The sequence below is a fragment of the Caloenas nicobarica genome, chromosome 11 (genome assembly GCF_036013445.1).
Source record: "Caloenas nicobarica isolate bCalNic1 chromosome 11, bCalNic1.hap1, whole genome shotgun sequence".
In the NCBI taxonomy this organism is placed as follows: domain Eukaryota; kingdom Metazoa; phylum Chordata; class Aves; order Columbiformes; family Columbidae; genus Caloenas; species Caloenas nicobarica.
In genome coordinates, this window is record NC_088255.1 from 5,078,902 (window position 1) to 5,103,387 (window position 24,486).

Consider the following 24,486-nt stretch of genomic DNA (forward strand, 5'->3'; position numbering starts at 1 on the left):
TGCCTTGTCCCCCCTGACTGGAGTTTGCCCCGCTCCCCATCACCCTCATCCCACACCGGGACCTGCTCCTCTGGTCCCCAGTGCAGTGACGTGTCCCAGCTGGGGGGAGACAGTGGCCACGGTGCCTGGTGGTCCCCCACACCAGGATCCTGGGGTCCTGGAGGGGTGGGAAGACAGTGATTCTGGCTGCAGCCACCCTGGGGGTCTCCGCTCCTCTGCGGGGCTGGGAGGTGGGGGTCGCACTGCCCCAGTGACTTTGTACAACCTACAAATAAATACCATCTCCCGCGGGAGGGGGGAGTGCGTGTGTCTGCGTGTGTGTGTGTGCATGGATGTATATATATATATATATTTATTTATAGATATTTTTAATATTAAAAGGGAGGAAAAATAGAGCACTGTGCTAGCAAAGTCCCTGATGACGGTTTCATGTGTGCCCGTAGGTCTCTGGCTGGTGATTCCGGCGGTTCCGAGGTTTCTTCTGCTCCTGCTGCTCCTTGGCTTTGAGGCCAGCCAGCGGCTGGGGGGGGCTAGCGGCCATGTGCCGCCAGTAGCCCTGGCAATACTGGTCCAGGAGTCCCATTTCGGGCTGGGTGAGGAGCTGCAGCAGGTCCTGGTAGCGCGGAGTGGGGGCCCCAGGCAGGCCGGGGGGGGTCTCCGCCTGCACCAGCACGGCGTGGACAGCGCGGCTGCTGAGGACGCGGAGCTGCACCTTGGTCACTGTGTGCTTGAAGTTGTTCTCGGTGGCAGTGCAGGAGTAGAGGCCGCTGTCAGTGAGCTGGAGGGCGCGCAGCAGCAAGCCCTGCTCTGTCCGCAGCACCCGGCCCTCCACCCGCAGCTGCGGGGGGACAGGTGGCATGGCTCAGTCGACCGGTCCCTGCCCGCCCCCGGCACCCCCCAGCACCCCCCTGCCCTACCTCTTTCCGCCGGTCGCTGTTGTCCTTCTGCAGCAGCCACTTGACGCTGGCCTGGGGCGAGCGGGGCTGGCACTCCAGGAAAGCGGTGCTGCCCTCCACCCCGTACTGCACGGCCTCCACCGCGTTCTTGTTAGCTGCAGGGGTGGCCACGGGCAGCCAGGTCACACCTGCAGCTCCGTGTCCCCTGCCCCGCTGCACTCCTGCCCAGCCCACTCACTCTCCAAGGGAGAGCTTCTCTCCACCTCCAGCCATGTGTATGCCAGCTACCCAGCCACCAAGCAAGTGCGCTCCTCCTCTAGCTAAGCCATCCTTCCAGAAGGATGTCCATCCTTCCTTCCAGCCATCCAAATCTACTCCTCCTCCCCAACATATCCCTCTATGTTTCATCCCCAATGTATCCATCTATCCATCCATGTTCATCCTACTCCCCGATGTCCCCCCCATCCATGCTCATGCTCCTCCTCAATGTGTCCACTTTTTCATCAATCTATCCATTCTTCCATCCACCCATTCATCCATCCATCCATCCATCCACCCACTTGCCCATCCATCAGTGCTCATCCTCCTCCCAAATGTATCCATCCATCCATGTTCATCCTCCTCCCCAATGTACCCATTCTTTCATGAAATCATCCATCCATCCTCACCCTTTTCCTGTATATCCACCCACAAAAGCATCAACCCACCAGGGCTCCCATCCACCCATGTCCCCCTCTGGCTGCTGCCCACATCCCACATCCTCCTGCTCTCAGCACGCCCTCCAGCTGCCTCCCAGTGCTGTGGGGTTGTGCCCCACACCTCACCCACCGTTAGAGTTGTAGCCCCGACACTGGCGGATGGGGTTGCCGTGCCGCACGTCCTGCCGCCGGCTCCGCCTGTGGGGGGTCAGGAGGTGAGCAGGGGAGCCTGGGGCCAGGTGGTCCCTCCCGACTGCCCCCTCCTGGCCCCCCATACCTCTTGGAGGAGGCGGAGTAGCGGGTGCAGGCGCTGCCGTCCCAGGCGCAGTACGGGTCCCGTGCCAGGCAGCAGTCGGCACAGGCTTCTCCATAGACATCACAGCGGTGCAGGGCCAGGTGGGTCACGCCAACGGCCGAGGACACATACAGCTGTTGCTGTTGGGGGGTAAAGAGGACAGGGTGAGACGTCATCTCATCCTCTCCCTGTAAGCACCCCCCCAGAATGAGCTGCAGTCTCCTGGTGCTGGGACTGGCCGAGACACCAAAGCCACCCAGGGCCACCAGAGCCAGCTCATCCTGGGGTGACCCGTGTGCCTCCTGCTCTGCTGTGGTGACACTGGGCAGTGCTACGGTCAGGCCCACAATGGGATCTGCCCAGCCCTTTCCCACGTGCCATCACTCACCCTCTTGGAGGAGATGGTCATCGTCTTGACGGGTGCTGGCACCTAGATGGGAGCAAGAGTGGAAGAGATGGAGGGGCAAGTGCCTGGCCTGATGCTGCAGGCCTGGGGGGGCAGCCCAGACACCCCCTAGGTAGCTGGGGTGGGGCAGGGGTGGGCAGGCGGAGCTGTGAGGGGCAGGAGAACCAATGCTTGGGGTCCCTCCAGTGCCAGCCAAGGGCTGGCTGGTGTCCCAAGGGGCTGACTGATGTCTCAAGGGGCTGCTTGGTGTCCCAAGGGACTGGCTGGCTGGCTTGAGGACACTCAGTGAGGGTGGAGGACAAGACAGCTCCTACCTTGAACACCTCGATCTCTTCCAGCATGAGCTCCTCCGTCTCCATGTCATCCCGGGGGAGCACGATGACCTTCTGCACAGTGCCTCGATCTGCAAGACACCACAATGCCCAGGCACTCAGTGCCACCCCTGGGCACATGCGCTCTCCCCTCCTGTGAAGGGGGTCCCTGCTTGGGGCTGGGGGGAGGAAGGAGACCCCCAAGCCCACCCCCATCTCTCTCCTGCTGCAGTGGGTGGCTGTGCCCGGGGTGCAGCCCAGGTCACTGCACATGCCTAGGGACTGCCATCACCCAGGGCAGGGTTGGAGCAGCAGCCAGGGATGGGCACTGGGGCAGGGGAAGGACCAGGATGGGCTCACGGGGGCTCTGGGATGCAGGTTAGAGCAGGGAAAGCACCAGGCCAGGCAATGGTGCCCTCAGGATGGGCACTGGGGCTGGGGAAGGACAGGGTGGGAGGCTGGTGCCTCTAGGATGGGCAACCAGGCAGGGGAAGATTGAGGCTAGATGATGGCGGGATTAGGATGGCCAATGGGAAGCATGAAGCTGAGTCATAGAGTCTGTAGGACAGGCACCAGGGTCAGGAAAGTACAAGGCTGGATGGTGGGGCCCCTAGGGTTAGCACTCGGGCCAGAGGAGGACCAGGGTTGCTGGTGGCATTAGTTGGATGGGAGGAATCATGCTGGACTGCTGGCCCTGCAGACAGGAACTGGGCTAGGGGAAGGACCAGGCTGGGTGGTGGGATCCATGGGATGGGCAATGGGGCAGGGGGAGGACCAGGCTGGAGCCTCGAGGAGGGGCAGGGATCTTGGAGGGGGTCTCGGCTCTTTGCCCCACTCCAGTGTGGCGGAGGGCACAGTACTCTGGCCAGCCCTGGTGGTGCCCGTGCCCTCCGGGGCCGCGCTGGAGCATGCTGCATTCCCCGCGGTGCGCGGCGTGGGTACCTGTGCCCAGGAAAAGCACCTCATAGCGCCCGTCTGCCGCGTCCACCTGGTCGACGGCCACGGTGGTGAAGCGGTAGTTGACGTTGGTGCGGACCACCAGCGGCCGGCGGTGCGCGGGGTAGACAGCGTGGTACATCAGTGGGTGCGCGCGCATGAAGTTGATCACTTCATCGGGGTAGTCCTTGGTTGACTTCATGGATGGGGTGAAGGTCCCCCCAGGGCACTGCAGTACAAACGTCACCAGTGCTCGGTGACCTAGTGACCAGGCAGGGGTCTGAGGGTGACAGCTCAGCTCCCCACACGTGCCTGGGGTTACTTACGGTGCCCGGCCTGGGGTAGGGCATCTTGCCCGTGTAGGGCATCCACTGGTAGTTGGGTCCCTCCTTGTGCGCAAAGGGCCCGTTGAAGACCATGCGGATATCAGCCATGGAGTAGACGCAGACGGCAGAGCCTTTGAAGACCGACCTGGAGGGAAGGACCTGCTGCCACCCTCCAGCTTGGCACTGCAGCAACACCAGGACCCCCACCCAGCTGGGGATCCCCCTCCCCTGCTCCATGCCAGGAGACTCAGCACTCACCCCGAAGCAGAGAACACGGCGTAGATAACAGGGTTCTTGGTGTCCTGAGTCTGCTGGATGAAGACATCCTCTTGAGACAGAAAAACCAGGGTGTCACCATGGGGCAGACGGGACACCCCTCGCACTCAGGGACACCAGGGCAGGAGGGAGAGCAGCTCCATGTGGGAGAAGTAAGAGGTGGGGGGCAGCAAGGGGGTCCGCAGCCCTCCCCAGGGTGCCCCCCAAGCCTGCAGGGGTGCAGAAGGTTCCCCCCCCGGCCTTGCCCACTCACGGAGCTCGTCGAAGTGTGTTTCAATCCCATCGGGTCCTGGCACAGAGCACACGAGCCGAGCCTTCAGGAAGGTGCTCCACTTGTTCACGAGGCAGCAGTGGCCCCCATCGTCATTCTGCAACGGAGAGACCCCCACGCTGAGCCCTGCCTGCCCCCTTGCCTGCCCCCTGCCCGCCCCCGGCTCCACCCACCAGGCAAATGCGCCCGATGCGGGAATAGACCCCAGGGCTCAGCGGAGCATCAGCCGACTTCTCTCGGAAGAAGAAGTAGAGCTTGTCGTCGTTCCTCTCGCTGCTGTCGGGGATGAGCTGGGCGCGGACAAAGGCCGGGTCTGGAACGGCACAGCACGGCACCCTCAGTCCCGCAGCACCCCCTGCCCACCACCACAGTGGGGTGCTGAGCCCCCCTCCTCCAGCATCGCCCCGCTCCTGCAGCGCTGCATCCAGCTCTGGAGCCCCCTGCACAGGACAGACATGGACCTGTTGGAGAGGGGCCAGAGGAGTCACAGAAATGATCCGAGGCTGGAACAGCTCTGCTGGGAGGACAGGCTGAGAGAGCTGGGGTGTTCAGCTGGAGAAGAGAAGGCTCCAGGGAGACCCTATTGCGGCCCTTAAGTGCTTAAAAGGAGCTTATAAGAAAGATGGAGACAGGCTTTTTAGCAGGGCCAGTTATGATAGGACAAGGGGCGATGGTTTTAAACTGAAGGAGGGGAGATTCAGGCCAGACATGGAGGAAGAAATTTTTTACAATGAAGGTGGTAAAATACTGGCCCAGGTTGTCCAGAGAGGTGGTGGATGCCCCATCCCTGGAGACATCCCAGGCCAAGCTGGATGGGGCTCTGAGCAACCTGAGCTGGTGAAGATGTCCCTGCTCAGGGCGGGGTGGGACTGGATGAGCTTTGAAGGTCCCTTCCAACCCAAACTGTACTGATTCTATGAAAAGCACTGTTGTGGTTGTAGGGTGAGAGCTGGATCTGGAGCAAAGTCGCAGAGGTGGGGTGAGGAACTGGGTCTCTGGTGGTCATCAGTGCTCCAGGAGGGGCTCAGGGCATCCCTGGCATCCCTGGGAGCACCCCTGAGGTCCACAGTGTGGAGGGCTCCAGCAATTCCAAGAGCAGGGCAGTGGGAACTGGTCATACCCCCCAGGGAGGAACCACACAACCTGGAAGCTTCTCAGGAAGCTTCTCCCTGCCATCCATCAGCCAGTGCCCAGCCTGCACTGACAGCTCCCCCTCTTCGGGTTACCGCCCTGCCGGCTCCCTGGCCCGGCAGGACCAGTCCATCTGCTCTGCTCTGTTTACTCAGCTGCTGCCCCATGGGCAGGGGGGCTGCGGGGGGACAGGATGAGCGTTTGGGGTCATCGATCGCAGGCGACACGGTTGACATCTCAGCCCTGCAGAAACCCACGCACAGACTCCGGCAGAGCCAGTCACATCTCTCACCTGCTCCCGCTGCCCAGTGAAGCCCCTGGTGTGTCTGTCACTGTGCCCTGCACAGCTATCCCTCTGCTCTTCTGTCTGGATTTCCATCCATCCATCCATCCATCCATCCATCCATCCATCCATCCATCCATCCATCCATCCATCATCTGTTCATCTATCATCTGTCCACCCAATCATCCACCCATCAACTGTCAACCATCCATCATCTGACCACCCATCCATCCATCCCACACCATGACCCATCTGACTGCCCATGCTGGCTGCTGTCTCTCTCCTGGTAGGACGCAGTACGACATGATAGGTCTCTGGGTTGGAGTCGTGGGCTCCCCAGGGAACCTGGGCCAATGACACCCCAACTCACCATTGAGCCAGCGTGAATTGTACTGGTCTGTCCTCATGGCTGTCTGCTTGCCCATGGTGCGGAAGATGGCTGCGTCGGTGCCCATGAAGTCAATGTAGACGCCGGCGTAGAGCTCTTCATCTGCGGAGGGCAGAGATCAGCTGGGGACCCCCACCTAGTCACATCCATCCACCTTCTCCCACTGCCCTGGGCTCCATCCAGCCCCAGCTCTGGCTAGTAGCCACCAGGCAAACAAGAGCCACTGGCTGTGGCCATCCCAGCAAACTCAGGAGTTTGGTAGTGGTCTGTAACTAGGACCCCCAACTCTGCTGGGCCAGGTGCCCCAGGACTGGGCACCCCAGGTGCCCCAACATCTGCAGCTGGAGGGGTGGTAGGGGCAAGAACCCAGCTCCTGAGGGGTATGTGGGCAACACAGGAAGATGGTGGGTCCCACATCATCTGTACATTCCCTCTGCCCAACGCAGCCAGAGCCAGCCCCAGGGGGCTGCAGGACTCACTTATTAACGCAGAGACAGTGTCTACTTTGGGGTCGTAGGAACACTTCCCCTTGCCTGACTCCAGTTTGTCCGGCTCCAGGTAGAAGATATAATCCTGGAGAAGGAAGCAAATGGAGGAGCTGGTTAGCCGTTCATCCCCCCATCCCTGTGGCACCTTCCAAAGTCCACTGGGAGAGGCAGCCTCCTCCGGGAGAGAGCCCAGCAGCAAGGACAGATGCAGATGGACCACACCACGGGTCTGCAGGTCTCCTGAGAAGCTGAAGCCCCCATGAACTCCTCCTCCGACGTTGCTGGGTGCTCCTCCGTGCCCTCCACCACCTGGAGACTTGGCTGAGCCGCCAGGCTGAAATGGGGCATCCATTCCCCAGGTCCACTTCTGGACAAACTTCTGCTTCCAGCCGCTTCTTCGCTCCGTCCAGCCGTGCTGCACATTGCCACTTGGTCTGCTCCAGGTCATGTAGCTCCAGCAGCTTCAGCAGGCAGGGTTTGGCCAGCGACACTGCTTGGCACTGCTTGGCTGCCAGACCCACTGGGCTCCTCTTCCCAGGACCCATTTTCCAGTGGGTGCCACTGCGGTGGCATCATGGTGAGACGCTGCACCCGCTCCAGGGTATTTGCCCCACGCTGTTAGGATCCATCTCCCTGATGTCGCCTCTGCCTTCCCCATGGCCAGCCCCAGCACCATCATGGGAGACCCACGCTGCCTCCAGAGACGCACACAAAACCCTCTGCCAGTGCCAGCTGGGGGCACATCACCTCGCAGCTCAGTGTACGGACCCCCAGAGCTGGGATAAAGCAGCATCAGGGAAGCACTCATGGGGAGCCTGGGCACACAGGGGACCTTTAGGCAACCGAATTGGGCTGGTGGAGCTGCCTGCTGGCCCCACAGCCTTTCTTTGATGCAGGGGTGACAGTCATGGTGGTGGTCACCCTCCATCGAGAGGGGAGCAGGGTCCTGGCAGAGGCCCTGGCCCCAGGAAAGGCAGGAGCAGGTGGGGAGCTGGGATGCTCACCACACACATCTCCCATCACAAGATCTGCTTGTGCCAGCTCCTCCTGGGGCATCCCAGCCCCAGAGACAGGCACGGCCATGCTTCCACCTTCCCCATCACTGCACCATGCCACCTGCACCACTGGCACCATCACAAACGCCCCTGCCAAGTGCTGGCCCTGGTCCCAAGCTGGGCAAACCCTTTGCATAGACAACCTGGCTCTGCAGCACAGCCCTGGCCCCGGCCAAACCACATCACCCTCCCGCCGGGCAACCCAGGAGCCACTGCGGCGCTGGTGCCCCATGCCATCCCCGGCCCATGCACCGACCCACGTTAGTCTGGGGGGGAGAGGCTCAGGGGGTGACACTGTCAGGGCAGGCTGGGCGCTGGATGTCCCCAGAAACTGGGGATGCTGTCACCTTCCTGAGCCCGCTTGCCCTCTGGGATGACACCAGCCCCTCCCAGGGCAGGGCGAAGCAGCTGTTCAGCAATTTTTTTACAGACCCTACCAAAACACCTTACACATTGCCTTGGCATTCTCCCCTGAACCATCCCGATTCCCGAGGCTTTGCGCAACACATTGCCCCACTTCCAGAGCCAGGCAAAGCCAGTGGTGGCGGGGAGAGCCACCGTCCCTGACAGTGTCCCCCACGAGGGACCCGTGCACGGCCCGGGAGGAAGGAGTTAGTGAGAGAAGGAGAGTGGAGACGCCAGGCCGGTGGCTGGAGGATGCTGTGCCAAGAGGGAAGAAGATGGTGGGGATGCCCATGGCACAGGGTGCCCAGCCCGGGGGTCGGGAGCATGCCGGTGGGAAGGAGGAGCCCGCGGCTCCGGCGCGGCCCAGGGGAGAGGTGGGCACGGCTGCGGCGGGCCCCCAGACCGGTCCCCACCTTGCTTTGTGCTGGTCTCGGGCTGAGGGGGCCGTCGGCGGATCTGCTTTCCCGGCCTCCCGGCTGGCTCGGCGGAAACCCCTGGGGAAAAGGAGCAGGGCAGAGAGTTAGCGCCGGCGGGGGGGGGCAAGGACCCCCTGGGGCGGGGGCAGGCGGGGGGATCCCAAGAGCTGGGGTGACAGGTGCCATGGAGCAGCAGAGCCGCAGCTCCCCCGGGGGGTGCCGGTGAGGTCCCTGGATGCCGCGAGCTGGGCTCCAGCAGCAGGGTCTCCGGGAAGGATCCTGCCATCTCCAACAGAACTGGGGTGCCCTGGCGCAGGGCAGGAAGGGTGGCAGAGGTGGCTGCCAGCAGCCAGCCAGGTTGGGCTCATGCCTGGGGACACAACACTGGCACCTGCCACCCAGCTGACAGTGCCCCATGCAGAGAAGCAAGGCCCTGGTGCTGAGCCATGACGCCATGGGGGTCACCAGGACCCCCGGTCCCTGCCACACTGCCACTGGCTCCACCAGAGGGGACACACAATGCTGTCCTCATTTGCATGGGCATCCCTAGTGCTCCTCAAATGCTGCCACTGCCCAGGCTAGTCCCAGTCTGGTGTCAATCCTGTCCTAGCCCAGTCCAAATCCAGTCCTAGTCCAGTCCAGTCCCAATCTGGTCTCAATCCAGAGTGGTCTGAGCAGCATCCACCTCTCTTGGTGCCTGTGCTGGACTTGGGGAGCACTGGGGCAGACACCCATCCTCCACATCCAGCGTCGTGCTCCTCCCTCAGCTGGGGCTGATGGTGCCCAGCTCGGTCCAGCCACGGGAGAGGACACAGCCCAGGACCTGCCAGCCCGGCACAGAGGGGACGGACACCCTGCAGCACTCCAGGCCCCCGGGACACCTGTGCTGCTACTTGCAGAGATCAGCTCCCTCCAAGGGCCATCCGAAAAGCTCTCCTCCATCTGCCACACATCTAGCCTGGTGACATGCAGCTTCGACACTGCGCTCGCTGCACGTCACGGTCCTCAGGGCCAGGTGACATCCTTCCATCCAGGGACACTTCCAGCACAGCCTCGCATGCCGGCATGGCCTCAGCCACGGTTCTCCCTGTGCTGGCGCGGTGTCTGGTATCCTCCACATCCGTGGCGGGGGCTTGGTGGCTGGCGGTGGGTGGGCAGCTGGGGGTGGGCACATCCCTCACCCCGGTGGAGATCCGGTGGCGGCTGCGGCTGGCGGGGCGGGAGGGCACGTTGCGTGGAACCGGTGTCCGGGGTCCAGCTGGGGCAGCCGGGTTCCGGCGTGAAGAGAAGCCCTTGGTCTGTGGAGATGGCTTGGCCCCGCTCAGCAGTGTAGAACTGTTAGCCACCATCACCCCTCAGCCTGCTGGCCCCCAAATCTGCCCCCCAAACCTCCTGGCACTGGCTGGCAGAGCCGAGCTGTGCTGCACTGCCCCCCGCATCCTGCTGCAGCCCCGCGGCGGCTGCGCCGGCACCGCTGAGCCGGGCAGTGGCTCATTGTCCGCCCCGTTCCGCCCACCCCTCACCTGGGCTTTGCGCCCACGGTTGACAAAGGTGCAGATGGGGTTGTAGGCACCGGTGCCACAAACGTAGAGGTGGGTCCGGTTCCAGGGCTGGATCAGGCGGATGAAGTTGCCACACTCCCCCTGGGAAGAAGAAGTGGGGGGTGACAACCCCAGCAAAGGGACAGGACACCCCTCTTCCCGCCACCTGTCAGCACTCACGCTGAGCTGGGCACCATGGGGTCCAGCCCCCCGGCAGAGGGTGGGAGCTGGGGAAGGGAGAAAGCGGGGCAAGGAGCCAGGAAGGTGGAAGGCTGGCACAGGGCACGGGCTGGCATGAGACATGCCATGGGGGGTGGGGTTTGGCCATGGGTTGGCGTGGTCATGGGTTGGTATGGGCCATTGGGTGGCATGGGTCAAGGGGTAGCACTGGATTTAGGATGGCATGGCCATAGTTTGGCATAGGTCATGGGACGGCACAGGTGAGGGGCTGGCATGGGCCATGGCGGGAGGAAGCCGGTGGGAGGAAGCAGCATGGGGACCTTGGCCTCCTGCTCGCCCATGAAGCTCTCCAGGACCTGTGTGGCTGGGACAGAAGGGGTGGCAGGACACCGTGACACCTGGGAGTGCCACCCCATCCCGGCATGGCTGCACATGCTGCTACAGGGGACCCAGGGGTAGCTTCTCCAGGGCAGGATACAAGGACATGACTCCCTCCCCAGTGCTGGTCACCAACCCACCCGCCGCTACCAGAAGGGGGATCGTGGTGGCCACTCACGTTGCTGTTCTTGCCTGACAGGATGCACTCCTCGATCCTCTGCTGGGACGCGGGCCAGTGGATCTGTGGAGACACCAGCCCAGGGGAGACCAGGGCTCCCTGCCTGGCCCCAATTCTGCCCCACCAGCACCAGCAATGCCCAGCGAGCCCTTGGCCCAGCATCCGAAATGCACCCCTCGGTGCCTGGTTGCCCCCCTTCCACCCATGCCCTGTGATGGCAGCTTACAATGAGGGGCTCGCGGTTGATGTCATGGAGGTCCAGCGAGAGGACGTAGTCCTTGCTGCCCACGTACATGCGGTCGTGGTCCTCGTCCTTCAGCAGGATGCGGTAGTCGCTGGAGTTGAGGAGGAAGTTGAAGAAGTGTGCTGTGCCTGTTGCCTTCAGCTCTGCGGGGAGAAAGGGGCACATGTCAGCATCCCAGGGACCCTCACCTTCCCTGCTGCCACCCCTGCCCTTGAGTCCAAGTGTGGTCCCAAATGGAGGATGCCCTGTGAGAGGAGGTGCCCACCTTCCAGCCCCCAAATTCCCCTCCATGAGCACCATGATGCTGCCTCCTCTACATGGGACATGGGACAATGACAGAGATGCTCACGGCCAGTTGGGACAACCAAGGGTGGCCAGGGGAGGGGGCAGCAGGAGACCCAGCACCCCACAGCATGGAGTGGAGCTCCATGAGATGAGGCAGGAAGGGGGGTGCTCCCTGGAGCCCCAGCCAAGTGCCCAACTCCCAAAATCTCCTGCATCATCCCTCTCCAGCCGTGTGTTCCCATGTCCCAACCAGGCCACTGTCTCCTCAAATGGGGGAGCTGGGACCCTAAGGAGCCAGCACCCCAAGGAACGGGAGGGGACGAGCCTCTCCCCTACCCCGTGCACCCCATCCCCCCCTTGGGAAGTTATTTTTAGCCCGAGTGTGGGAGCAACGAGTGAAAGAGGATAATGAGGGTCATGAATATTCACAAGTGCAATGAGGCAGCCAGATGGAAGGCAGAAGTGCTGCAGATGATGTGGGCCGGTGCCAAGGACCACGTGGCAAGGGCCAGGACACGAGCGAGACAGAGGACCCTACTCCATGGGACACCATCTGCCCTGGATGCCACCTCCTTTGGAGGTGCCAACCCTTTGGATGCCACCAGCAGCCATCAGATGCCACCCCTATGGGGTGTCAGCTTCCCCATACACCACTCCCATTGGAGGTGTCACTCCCTTTGGATACCAAGCCCATGGAACACTGGCCCCATGAGCATCCCCACCCCGCAGATTTTGTCCCTCCAGGCAGGAACATGCTCTGTGCAGATGCCAAGTGCTGGGGGAAGCCCCTGGGGATGCCCCTTACTGTGTGGGAGCGGAGCAGGGTCCCGCAGGAGGACGTCAGCTTCCAGGCAGGGCTGGGCAGGGCTCCAACGGGCAGCTCAGCACATCCCCCTGACCTCCTGCCTCCCAGCCCCATGTGGGGCTGGCAATGTCCCACGGGTGTCCTCAGCGTCCCGTCCTGGGCACACCAGGGATGCAGGGGTCTGCCCTCTTTGGGGAGCAGGAGGGATAGGGGAGAATGTGCCCTGCACCCTGGCACCCCAGTGGTGCTAAGAACCCCCTCACATAGCCCTGCGGACTCCCTGCTTGGCATCCTGGGGGTGGGCTGGAGGCACCTCCTGTTGCCTGAGGGGAATAGGGGTCTCCATGGGAGCCCACACCAAGGGAGCACAGGGGTGCCCAGGCGCAGCCACTGGTGTCACTGGGAGGACCCACTCTGTCCCCTGGTCGGCAGTGGTGCTCCCCAATGCCCACCCCATGGCGGGCCACTTGCAGCCCCCCGGCACCACTCAGCATGGCGGTGAGGTCGGTACATGCCGGGCACCGTGGGGAGGGAACCTGCCGGGACACACTGTGGGAAACGGTGTCATGGGACGGGACATCCACCTTCCAGGGGTCCAGACCTCCCCACCAATGCTGGGTGGATGGGGCGAGCATGGTGGGAATGTGGAGGGGCTGGCAGTTTGGGTTGTGGGTGCAGAGGTGTCCCCACCATGGCAGAGGTGGGGTGATGCAGTGAAAGGCATGGGGAAACAGGGGGGGCCCAGCCACCCACCCCACGGCACACTCCTCCTGCCTGGCCCATCTGGGCTCCACATGCTCCCTGTTGCCAGCACCGGCTCGCCTGCCACCTGTGGTGTCCCCTGCCTGTCCCATAGCACACTGGGTCCGGTCCCTGCCTGCCCCATGGCCGGCAGCTGCCCCACTGCCCCATGCAGTGTGTGTGTACATGTACAGTGTGCAACACGTACGTACACGTGTGTGTACAGTGTGCAATATCTGTGCACACGTGTGCGTGCCCCATGCAGTGAGCGTGTGTGTGCACATACAGCATGCAACGTCTGCCTGTGCGTGCCCCGTGCAGCGTGTGTGTACACGTGTGTGCCTGCGTGTGCCCCACACTGTGCCCTAAGGGCATGGGATGAATTTGTTGGGGCTTCTCCCCGAGGGACACTGGTGCCGGTGAGCGCTGCAGCTGCGGAGCCAGGGGCAGGGCGGCTCTGGCAGTGGGTGATGCAGGCAGAGCAGGACAGGTTGTCCCCAGCACCGGGGACCCACTGCCAGCACCAGCACCATGCGCCCATCCATCCCACTGGGGGCAGAGACGAGCCCGGCACAGGGATGGCAGTTAAACCAGGCAGGACCCCCACGCTGGGACAGCCCCACTCTGCCACTGCTGCCTGGCCTGGGGGTCTCGTGTCCACCCTCCCCAGGGGACATCATGTCCACCCTCCCAGGGGATGCGCTCCCGTCTTTGCTCTCCCCTCCCAGCCGGGACCCTGGGGCTGAGTCGAGCAGCACCAAGACCCTGGCAGTGGAGGGTCCCACACCAGCAACGGTCCCAAATATCCCACGCCCATCAGGATGGGCGGCCCCAGGGCTCAGCAGGGGACAGGGACAGCAGCACAAAGGGCCCTGGCCCCTTGCTGGGGCCCTCATTCAGCCCCCTATGCCCCAGCGATCAGAGGGGGCACTCCTAAAGCGGGGTGGGGATGGACCCACTGCCCCGTGACGCCCTCTCCAAAGGGGATGGAGGGACAGGTGAGCCCCTGCCCCAACCTCTGACCTCCCAAACCGTCACCCCCCACTGCCCTCCCCACCTAATCCCCCACTGCTGTGCCCCCAAACCCACCCCCAGCAGCCACGGGGGGGTCCTGGGATGGAGAATCTGACTCGTTAGTGGATGCGCCCAGATGAGCCTATTCCCTCCCGCATCCCTGCTGCCAACCCCGGCACGGCGGAGCTTCCCTGGCTGGCTGGGAGCCTAATCCCATTTTAATTGCCCAGCACCGGAGCCAGGAGCTGCCCGGCATCGCAGCCGGGGTGGCCTCTCTGGGGACTGTCCCCTTACAAGCATCCCACAGAGCCCCCACTGATTCCCCCCAGGACTCGCCTTCCCAGCATCATTTGGTGGCCTCAGGTGTTGAGATTTAATTACCCAGCACCCTCAAGCGATGCCGGCGGCCAGGAAACTGTCAGGCCCTTGGCCGGCAACCTGGGGCCATGCTCAGCTCTGCCCGCGGCAGTGGCAAGCAGCTCTGCCAGATTACCTGCTCTGCAAAGCCAAATTCCTCCCATAATGCCAAATTCAGGCTGAATTTACAGCTCCGGCAGCTGCCCACACCTCCACCAGTGCTGAATGCCACCCCCGTCCCCATCAGGCAGCGATAAGCAGTCCCCATCCATCGCCCATCAGCAGGGAGACCAGCGCTGATCTCCAAAGCAAGGGTGAGATTTTGGAGGAACCAATAAAACCAAGCATCCCAGGGTGCTGCTCACCCCACCTGAGCTCCCCAGATGCCCCTGATCCCCCCCAAACATCAGCAGGGTGCTGGCAAAAAGGGTTAATGCCATTAGGACCTGAGTCGGTCACCTCCCCAGGTGCACCAGCACTGCACTCGCCCAAAAGCAATTACAGGCGCTCTCACCAAATTAGTTTCTAATTATGGGCTTGTAGCGCATTCAACATAATTAGCATGTAAATTACATGGCGTGTTTATATTCAATAACCGCTCTCCCCCCGGCTGGCAGCGTCGGCGCCCTTCGGGAGCCCTTTCTGTCCGTGGAGGCAAATGAATTCACTCCACGTGCCGATGGAGAAGCCCAGTGCAGATCCCAGGGAGCCTGGCCCAGCAGGGATAAATCCCAGCTCCAGCCCAGAGCGTTTCATCCCACATCAATTTAAAGCTCAACCTAAATTTTGGGGATGATCCTCCCCAATTTTTTCCCTGCTTGAAATGTGGAAGGCAGGTTTTTGGGTACTGGGCAGAGGGGAGGGCTGCGGAGCAATGCTGGGAGAGGGATGGGGGGCTGGATGCGACCCCTCGCGTGTTTAAAGCATTTGTTGTTATTGGGGCTGATCAAAGCGCTGGGTGGGTTGCCCGATGAAAGCAGAATTGCTTATTTGTTTGAGCGTCACTCTGCTACCCCTTGATGGGTTATTTATGATGTAATTAAGCTAATTACATGTAATAAGAGAGTTTCCGTGGCCCCCAGCCAAGCTCTTTTCCCATTTAAGCGATTCACAGGTGGGAGGAAACCGAAGCTGCCTTACTGGGGCTATGGAGATGAAATGGCTCCGGCTCCCGATCGCTGCCTTCCACCCCCGACCGTCTCCAGCCCCCCTTGGGGAGCATCGCCCCGGCACTCACCCCGCCGGCCCCCGCAGCAGGGGACAGGTGTCACCAACACCCGGGTCAAATCCCTGGGGATAAAAGCAGGGCCGGCCGGGCGCTTCCCCCATCGGCCACCACTGCACGGCCAGTTGGGCACAGGCCAAAAAACCAAAACAAAAACAAAAAAAAGAAGAAAAAAAAGAAAAAAAAAAGAAAACCACATTTTTTCAGCCAAAACTGCTGATTCATCCCCCAGTGAGCCTGCCCAAAGCACTTGCAGGGGGACGTGCCCCAGCAAGCATCGCTGGCAGGGGGACCCTGTCCCCACTGAGCATCACTCAGCAGCGGTGACCCCGGTCCCCACAGGGGATCTGATCCAGGGGATGCTCCACAGGAAAACCCCCTCAGGAAGGAGCCCCACTTCAAAAAACACTTTAATCCCTGCAAAAGCAAAGGGCTGAGCTGAGGGGTCCCCACTCACCATTTTTAGGGCTTTTAAAATTTTTTTTTTTACATTATTTTCTTCTGCAGCCCCTGCGAGCAAGGCGAGGTGCTGGGTGGGAAGGCAGCCGCTATTCCAGGCCCTGGGAAAGGGAGCGGCTGGGGAGGCTCTGGGCAGGGGTGGGGGACACACACCAGGACCCCAGGAAGGGCCATGCTGGCTGTGCTGCTCCAGAAGGAGCAGCGTTAATTTGAGGGATAACAAGCTTATTAGGTACCGGCTTGGGGGTGGAGGGGTTGAAATCACACGGGGGCTTTTTTAGGAGGGTTTAAGGAGCTTATGGAGCTTCGCAGCCAGAGCCTTAGGGGCTCAGCCCCAGTGGCAGCCGGTCCCAGCGGGTGGGGGGGGGCCCTGCGGCAGCCCCCCACTGCCCCAGCCAGGGAAATCCTCTTAGGGGCTGCAGGGCTCAGCCCCGCGTCCCTGTCCCCCAGGGCATGGCAGAGGGGACTGTGCGGCATCCCCTCCTTCAAGGGCTCCGAGGAGCAGCATGGGGGTCCAGCGCACACCCAGCCTGCGCTGGAGTGGGGACTGATGGTGCCAACCCTCCCAGCTTGTCCCCAGGGCTGGCTGTCCCCAAGCCCTTGGCCCTGCCTGCATATTCCCCCTGTGTCCCCCTATGTTTATCCCAGCCCGCTGTCACCAAGCGGTGCCCACAGCTGCAGCAGCTTAGGAGGGCGCCGGGCGGCCCCTGGGGCCATGTCCCCCTCACCGGGCTCCTCTCCAGCCATCTGCCACCCTCAGCCTCAGATCAAGCGTGCCGATGTCCTCCAGCCGCCAGCCAAGATGCCAGCGGGGCGGGAGGGGAAACTGAGGCAAGAGGTGGGGAGGAGCACAGTCACGCAGAGGGCTGGCAGTAGCGCCAAGGGGAGTTTCCACCACTTGATTCATTCTTTTTAAAGTGATTTTTTTTCCCCCCACACAGGAACTGCGCTGCCTCTCGCCCAGCCCCTCCCAGCCAGGGCTGCCCCTCTGGCTGGACCTTTGCCGCAGCGTTTCCGAGAGGTGCCGGCACGGCCGTTCCCGTCGCCGTGGGGGGGTGAGCGGCTCCCCCTTTGAAGCCCCACGGAGAGCTCTGACCCTGAGGGCTTCCCGCGACCATGCGGGGCGAGAGCCCACCCTTCCTTCCCGCACGCTTTTCCCACGCTGGACAGGGAGCAGGACACGGAGGGATGAATCACCATCATCATCATCACCTCCTGCATCCTTGCGGGGAAAGCAAGGACCTCTCTGTTGCCAGAGCCCCCAGCCCAGAGGAAGGCCTGGAGGAGAGGGGGCCGCAGGATGTGCACGGGAGAAGGGGGGAATTGTTAGCAAGGAGATGATTTAAAATATCCACCCTATTTCTGGCTGGCACCGGGCTGGGATCTGGGAAGAGCTGTTGGCAAAAGGGAGCCACACCGGAGCCGCTCCCAGCACTGCTCTTTCCGTGCCGGTCACCTTCCTCCCGCGGACACATAGACAGGAAAGCCTTGAGAGGGAGGACAGACAGACAGGGACCACAGTGGTCACGAGATGGGGAGAGGACTGGGAGGTAACCCTGCACAGCCCCTGCACTGGCGTGAAGGAGCTTGGCTCCAGCTCCTTTCCTATTGCCTCGTTATTTTTTATATATATATATATATATATATATTTTAAAAGCACTCAAAGACGAAGAGGTTCTGTAGAGGATGACGCAGGCCCCAGGGAGCTGCGACAAACCTCCGGCGCGCGATAACAAGCAAAGGCAAACAAACCCGGAGACATTCCCAGGGCTGGCGGGGCTCCAGGCAGCGCGGCCGAGGCGAGGCGCCGGGGGGGACGCGGCAGCTCCCGCCGGCACAGCTCCTTCCCCGGCACCAGCACATGGTGACAGCCACCTTGGTCCCACTGGGCAGTGCCTCAGCCAGGGGATGCTGGTGGCAGGGACCTGCACCCCGAGCCCCGCAGCATCTCAGCAGCCCCCTGCGCTACCACGGCTGTGTCCCTGCTGGCAGAGCCCGGCCCAACTCATCACACCGGTGTCCCACAGCCCAGCTCCCATCACGCCGAGCCCCGCCACCTGCTCAGCCACCCCAGGCGACCTGGGGCTGGGGATTTGAGCACCAGCCCCAGTTTCCCAAGCAAGAGAAGAGGCTGGGCTGGCTGGGACACGCCACTGCCGCCCCACATCTTGTGGCCCCACAGCTTCGGGAAGGATGAGTGCACGTTATTGACTTGGTGAAGCCACGTACCAGCAGCTGGGTGTGTTGCACCCCAAGGAGGACCTGAGCTAATCCTCCACTGTCACTGCAAGAGCATGGGCAGGGAAGGGGCGAGCAGCATCCCTTCCCAGTCCTGGTATGCTCAGATCCAACATGTCGCTAGCACCACTTCTCCCTGTGCAAGTGGGAACTGGCCCATCTCCCACCACAAATCCAACCTCTGGGAAGAAGGAGCCCTGCCAGACCCCTCAGGGCACTGCTGCCCTGGCACAAGGGAGAAGGACTGGAGATCCCAACAGGGGCACTTGAGTGACATCCCCTGGGCAAGGTCAGGGACATCCGTTCAACCCATCTGGGGCCAAAAACCAACCCCAAACTAGCCCCCACCCTGCGGCACAGCACGCCCAGCCATGCTTATCCGGAATTAATCCCGCTCCCCAGGCATGCCGGTGGCTGCAGGATGGTGACAGGCGTTAACACACACGTCACCGGGGTGGCAGGCGCCGGGTCCAGCCAGGGCTTTGCCAGAGCCTCCCCTCACCGCAGAGGCAAGGAAGAGATGCTCCGAGCGGAGGTGAGGGACACAGCCTTGGGCAGGAAACAGCAGCAGCCAAAGTGCCCCAGCAGCCCCCAAAAACCCTCCGAAAACACCTTTGGGAGAGGAAAGCAGTGCCTGCCAAATGGGGAGGAACAATTCACTGCTTTCCAGCCTGGACTTGTCCCCAGCCTCTTCATACCAGCCATTTTTCTGCCGAGACCAGCCTTTAACACCAGCGTCTTGCCCTGCCTGCGCTGTGTTTGCTGTCAGCGCCCCCGGCCCCTCCTGCCGGGCTCTGCCAGACTGGAGCTGCCGTGCTCCCCAACAGCTCTGCCACCACAGTCCGGACTCACCGGTTCGGTACCCAACCAGAGGGCAAAGGCAGGGCAGGGGCGCAGGCAGCGCGGCCGCGGCTCACCTCCACCGGGACCCCAAGGAGGGGCAGACATGAGGCTCTGTGTGCCTGTCACCCTCCTGACACATGTCCCCAGGCTGGGACGCATCCAAGTGAGCAGCCAGCTCCCGCAGGAGCCAGGGTGACGGTGGCACCAAACACACCATGTCAGCAGCAGCAATTTGTGTTCTGCTCCTCCAGGTTTCCAAGCCCAAGCCCTCATCACCCCCCATCCTGCCTCCTTTCAGCATCCCCCTGGCAGGAGCTCAGGACCAACCCCTCTGCCAACACGCACCCCAGAGCTGATGCTGGGGTCCCCTCCTGGCTCACACAGGGGGTTGGTCGTGCAGCCCCAGTACCAAAGGGTTAAGCCCCTTCCCCCCTGGCCCAGCATCCTCCCCTCCTGCCGGTTCCCTGCCAGCTCCCAGGCGTTACTACCAGCTGGGGGGTCGGGGCGGCGTCAAGCTGCCGTCTGGACTTGGGGCGCTGCCGGGGGGGCTCCCCACACCTCGGCACCCAGCTTCGCCAGATGGAGGGAGCCGCCCACCCACAAGAGGAAGTGTACTGGGGGGACTGGGCAGGCTACCAGCCCCCCAAGACTGAGAGACAGGGGCAGACTGGGAGCTCAGCCATGCCGCACACAGATCCCCATGGAGATTTCTGGAGGTGCTGACACCCCACAAGTGAGGAGGAGGACCAGCCTGGACCAGGGTGCTGCTGGTCTCCTCCACCCAGCTGGGGTTCCCACCCCCTCCCCAACAGCCGCTGCTCGGCTCTTACCTTTGAAAGAGAGCTGGACCCTTGGGGTGGCGACGCTGTGGTCCTTGGCGTGGGCCGCCCGCCAGCCCAGAGTCAGCAGGGTGGCCCAGAGGAGGACGCTGACCACGGGCATGGTGGGCACGCGCCTGGGTGCTGAGGTCAAGGGGAGTCCAGGGGGGGCTGAGCCTGCCGAAGAGGGTATGGGGGGGAGGGACGTCAGTTTGCTGCACCTACAAGCCCCCCCCACATCTCCCCACCCCGCTCTTCATCACCCACCGGCACACAGCATCCTCCAGGGAGGGCTGGGAGCCAGCCCTGGCGGGGCTCAGCTGAACCTCGCTCTGCAGTCTGGGGGAGTGGGGGGCAGGATTTGGGGGGCCCAGCCTCACCTCCTTGGGTGCCAAGCCAAGCGCACAGGGTGAGGTGAGTGTGGCAGCGAGCACCACTGCAGCGTGTTCCTTCGCACAAGCCAGCAAGCCTTGCCCAGGTGAGAAGCATCTCTCCTCACCCCCCCCAGCCTGCAGCATCCCCACCCCATCAGGCTGGCTCCCCCCACGCTGGCACCCAGAGGGGTCCCATACCCAGCCCTCTCCCATTCCCCCCACCCCTTCTCCCAGCCCCCAGCAAAGCCACAGCAAGCAGAGCCGGGATCAAATCTTTCCAACATGAAGGAAATCTGGACTTCATTATTCCAAGAACGTACAAAAAAAAAAAAGGGGGGGGGGGGGGGGGAGGATTTTTTTTTTTTCATAAATAAAAGAGGAAGAAAAAGAAGGAAAAAAAAAAAGCCATGCCTGTGTGCCAGGCAGCTGGACTCCCTGGGGCTCCAGCACTGAGCGGAGTCCGCCAAGCTGCCTCCAGCAAGCCACACACGCACCCCGGCTCAGCACCCCGCACGGCACGTGGTGCCCCCAGTGTGCCCCACTGCCTCTCCCAGAGAGAGACCGTCCCCTCGGGCCCAGGTCCCCCTCCCACGGCAGCACCCTCCCAGGGGGCTCCAGAGGAGGTTCATGGCAGGATTTGGGAGGATGCCCTCAGTGGGAAGCCCCTTGCGTCCCCAGGGAGCTGCACACACGGGGTGGGATGTGCTGTGCCGTGGTACCCGGCTGGGCTGGGGCAAACAGGGAGTGCCCGGCCAGCCCAGCCACAGGGGCTCTGCACCGCGGAGATGGGCACTGCCTGCCAGCACGCTGTGCCGGGGGGTCCCCACCGTGCCACCCCCATGGGAACATGCCCTCCACAGCTCTGCCAGCTGCCAGCACACAGCCCCATGAGGGACACGCACACACGAAGGTGCCGGATGGATGGCCAGGAACCCTTTGGGGCACCCCGGGAGACGGATGCTGAACTGCAGGGAGGGTGATCCTGCACCCCAGGGCTCTGCCTGCAGCCCACCCGGGTGGTCTGTCTGGCCCCTCCCCGGGAGCACAGCACCCATGACGCCGGCCCCAGCCCCGAACGGGACAAGAGCAGCGGCACGGTCACCGGCAGGCGGGCGCCAACACGGCCCCTCCAGCGACGCGCTTCCTCGAGTGGCGGGGCAAGACCCAGAGCGCAGCGGCACCGCTGTTCCCCAGGGCTCAATATTTTTTTTCCTCACTCTTGCCTTTGGAGTCAGTAAATATTTCGATTTGCTCCTCTCCCCCGGCGCACACCCAGCTCTGCTCCATTGTACTGGCATTCGGTCCCCTTCCAGGCTGCCTCCCCCTTCTCCCACCCATTCCCAGGCTCTGCCCTTCCCATCAGCGCCAGGCTGGGACAGCCGGAGCCCCCAATTTCTGCGCCAGCCAAAACTCCAGTTGGTTGCAGTTAAACACTACCCCCCCAATCCAAACCTCCCCCCCGCTCCCCAGCAGCTTTAGGAAATAATTCTGGCAAATCCCACTATTGCATTTGGATGAAGCGGCGTACGCGTCAGAGACAGGGAGCGAGATGGCAAACAAAGGAAAAGAGGGAGAGGAGGGGAGCGCAGCGAGTGCAGGGCGAGGAGGGGGGAAAGAGCCGGCGGCGAGCGGGGGGCACCCAGGCCCAGTCGGGAGAGGCAAATTCCAAGGAAGCAAAAAGGGGAAACGGCCCATTGGCGTGCACCTTGGCTGGGAAATCTCCATTTCCAGGGTCATCTGCGCTCCAGGGAAACTGGAAACTCCAGGGGAGAGCAGCCACATTCCTCCCCACCAGCACCCGGGCTGGCTGGGGCTGGGTTGGGTGTTTTTTTGGCAATTAAAGTTTGGCCATTGCTGGTGCTGCCGCGGGAAGATGAAAATCCCGCTTGACTTTATCCCCCCCCTCCCCAGGCCAGTCAACCAAGTGCCACTGAGCCGGAGCAATTAGGGAAAGGTTTTCTCAGCTGGAACAGAGACTCCTTTGGGGGACTGAGACCCCAGCACGGATGGGGTGCTTCAGGGGGCTCAGAGGTAGGGCTGCCTATACGCCTGGTCCCAGTGGCCTCAGGAGTGAGCCTAGCGAGCAGGAACATTTTAGGAGGGAAAAGAAATACAGGCAGGATGGGCAGTGGGAGGGGACCCTGCCCCACTCCTCAGCCACAGTGCCCGAATGCGCAATGCCACTGGCGGGAAGGGGAAAAAAAAAAAAAAAGAAAAAAATAATAATGCTAATTGTCTGCCGTGGCCCCTCGCACCACGGGAATAACTTTGCACAACTTTGCGCCTCTGGCATGCCTGGCCTCTCCCCAGGGAGAGCCCTCTGTCCCCTGCTCCCCGGCCCCGGGCGCTGCTCCCTCCCCGGACCCCCAGCCCTCCCGGGGCTCGAGGTTGCACCGGGGCAGGCGGTCCCACCGCGGCGGGCTTCGGCTGTCTGCTCCACGGTGCTGCGGGTCTCTGTTGTGTCTCCCCAGCACCCCCTGCTTGGGCACCCACCCGCCGCCGAGCCTCGCAGCAGCCCCCCTTACCCCGAAGCTCCCTCCCAGCCCCGTCCCTGCCTGCACCCTGCCCCCGGGGACAGCCTCCCCGCCCCGAGCGGGAGCGGGTCGCGCCTGCCCAGCCACAGGCTCCCGGGGGTGGGGGCACGGGCAGGGACCCCCCACGCCGGCATCGCCCCCGTGCGAGGCGGCGGGGGACGAGCTGCGAAGCACCCCGTGTCGCTGCCAGCGCGGGGCACGGGTCCCGGCACCGGACCGCAGGCACCGGCACCCCCATTCTGCACCCCACCTGCCCGCTTCACCGGCAAGTTGCGGCGGGGGGGACACACACACACGAGTTCCGAGCGGCGGAAAGTTTTCTCGGGGCGCCCCCCGCACCGGGCCCCCGCTCCGCCGCCCGCCCCTGCTCTTACCTCTGTGCAGGTCCCGGCGGCGGCGGCCGAGGAGGGGGTGGAGGGCGGGGGGGCTCAGCGCCGCGCCGATCACCCGCGGCCCCCCGCCATCTCGCGGCCGCGACTGCCGCCGCGGCCCCGGCCCGTGGAGCGGCGGGGCGGGGCGGGGCGGGGCGGGGCGGGGCGGGGCGGGGCGGGGCGGGGCGGCGCCCCGGCCCCAAGCGAGCGCCGCAGCCCGTGCGCTCGCCGCGGCTGTTCATTTGCATAGCCGCGCCCTCCAGCCCAGCCCCGCCCATCGCCCGGACCTCCGGGTTCGAGCCCCGCCACCGCCCCGGCCGCTCACCTCCGGCACTCCGGCCTTTTGTTGTCCCGTGCCGGCGGCGTCCTGCCGTGCGAGGCCGCGGGCGGCTCGGTTGGCCTCCGGCGCCCACCACCCTCTCGTCGGCCCTGGGAAGGAAGCGAATAAATATGCGCCGTCTCTCCTTTGTCTGCCTGGGCGGGCGGCGGGGGGCGGCCCGGGGCGGCGGGAGGCAGCGGGGAGCCGAGCCCGGGCGAGCCAGCGGCTTTGTGAGAGCTCCGGCTCCGGCTCCGGCGAGAAACCTCCTCCCACACACGGCAACTCCTTGGGCAGGGAGCGGGGCTCCTTCACCCGGCCCCACCTCGCTCCTTCTGCCATCCCCACCCCGGTTACACCCCCCGGTGACCCCCAACCCGCAGCCCAGGCGTGACAGGTGATCCCTGCCTTGCTACAGGCACCTGGCATCCCACTGGTCCCTGGGGCATCCCTCCCCAGAACCATTCCCCATGCACATCCCTGCCCCAAGACCTGCTGGCCCCTGCCCAGCACGGGTCCCTCCGCATCTCTCTGCTCATGGATCTGCTGCCCGTGGGTTATTCCTGCCCAACACCGGACCCCTGCACAGCATGGCACAAGGCAGAGACCGGCAGGTGCCATGTGGCTGAGCCCTGTAGCTCTACCCTGGTCCTTGCTGGCCCAAGCTGGGCACCATGGAGCCCTTCAGATGCCAGGCATGTGCCTCAGCTCCCCTGCTCTGCTCTCGCCAGGCTGGGACCTCTGCGGTGCTGCCTGCAAAGGCAGGAGCTGCCTCCTCCCCTGGCTATGGGTACAACTCCCCTGCAAGCACCACAGAGCTTGGTCCCATGCCACCCACCCTAGCAAGACCTTTCCTCTTGGCTTCAGAAGTCCCATCCACAGGTTTGCCAACTCTCCTTGTGCTACGTTGCTCCCACACAGGGTAACGAGGCATTAAGGTTGCTGAGAAAGCACAAAAAGGGGTGCTGGAGGGGAAGGTGCCCTGATTCTAGACCCATCATGTG

General features: G+C 63.2%; 1 protein-coding gene across 3 annotated transcripts; it reads right to left on the reverse strand.

The window, feature by feature from the left end:
• Nucleotides 1–335: 335 nt before the first annotated feature.
• On the reverse strand, nucleotides 336–23,332 carry SEMA3F (semaphorin 3F). Of its 3 annotated transcripts, none has more exons than XM_065642334.1 (19): nucleotides 23,170–23,332; nucleotides 19,900–20,064; nucleotides 11,085–11,245; nucleotides 10,859–10,921; nucleotides 10,105–10,224; nucleotides 8,579–8,659; nucleotides 6,697–6,790; nucleotides 6,200–6,319; nucleotides 4,589–4,728; nucleotides 4,398–4,512; nucleotides 4,127–4,196; nucleotides 3,869–4,013; nucleotides 3,549–3,771; nucleotides 2,610–2,698; nucleotides 2,278–2,319; nucleotides 1,872–2,029; nucleotides 1,725–1,792; nucleotides 918–1,051; nucleotides 336–838 (listed from the first exon to the last, which is right to left on the reverse strand). In XM_065642334.1, the coding sequence occupies exons 2-19, from the start codon at nucleotides 20,009–20,011 to the stop codon at nucleotides 428–430; spliced, it is 2,346 nt and encodes a 781-aa protein (XP_065498406.1). In that variant the 5' UTR covers nucleotides 20,012–20,064; nucleotides 23,170–23,332; the 3' UTR covers nucleotides 336–427. The 3 variants fall into 3 exon arrangements, with proteins under 3 accessions (XP_065498406.1, XP_065498405.1, XP_065498407.1); XM_065642333.1 differs by lacking the exon at nucleotides 23,170–23,332 and adding an exon at nucleotides 20,155–20,216; XM_065642335.1 differs by lacking the exons at nucleotides 8,579–8,659; nucleotides 23,170–23,332 and adding an exon at nucleotides 20,155–20,214.
• Between the last annotated feature and the right edge of the window lie 1,154 nt (nucleotides 23,333–24,486).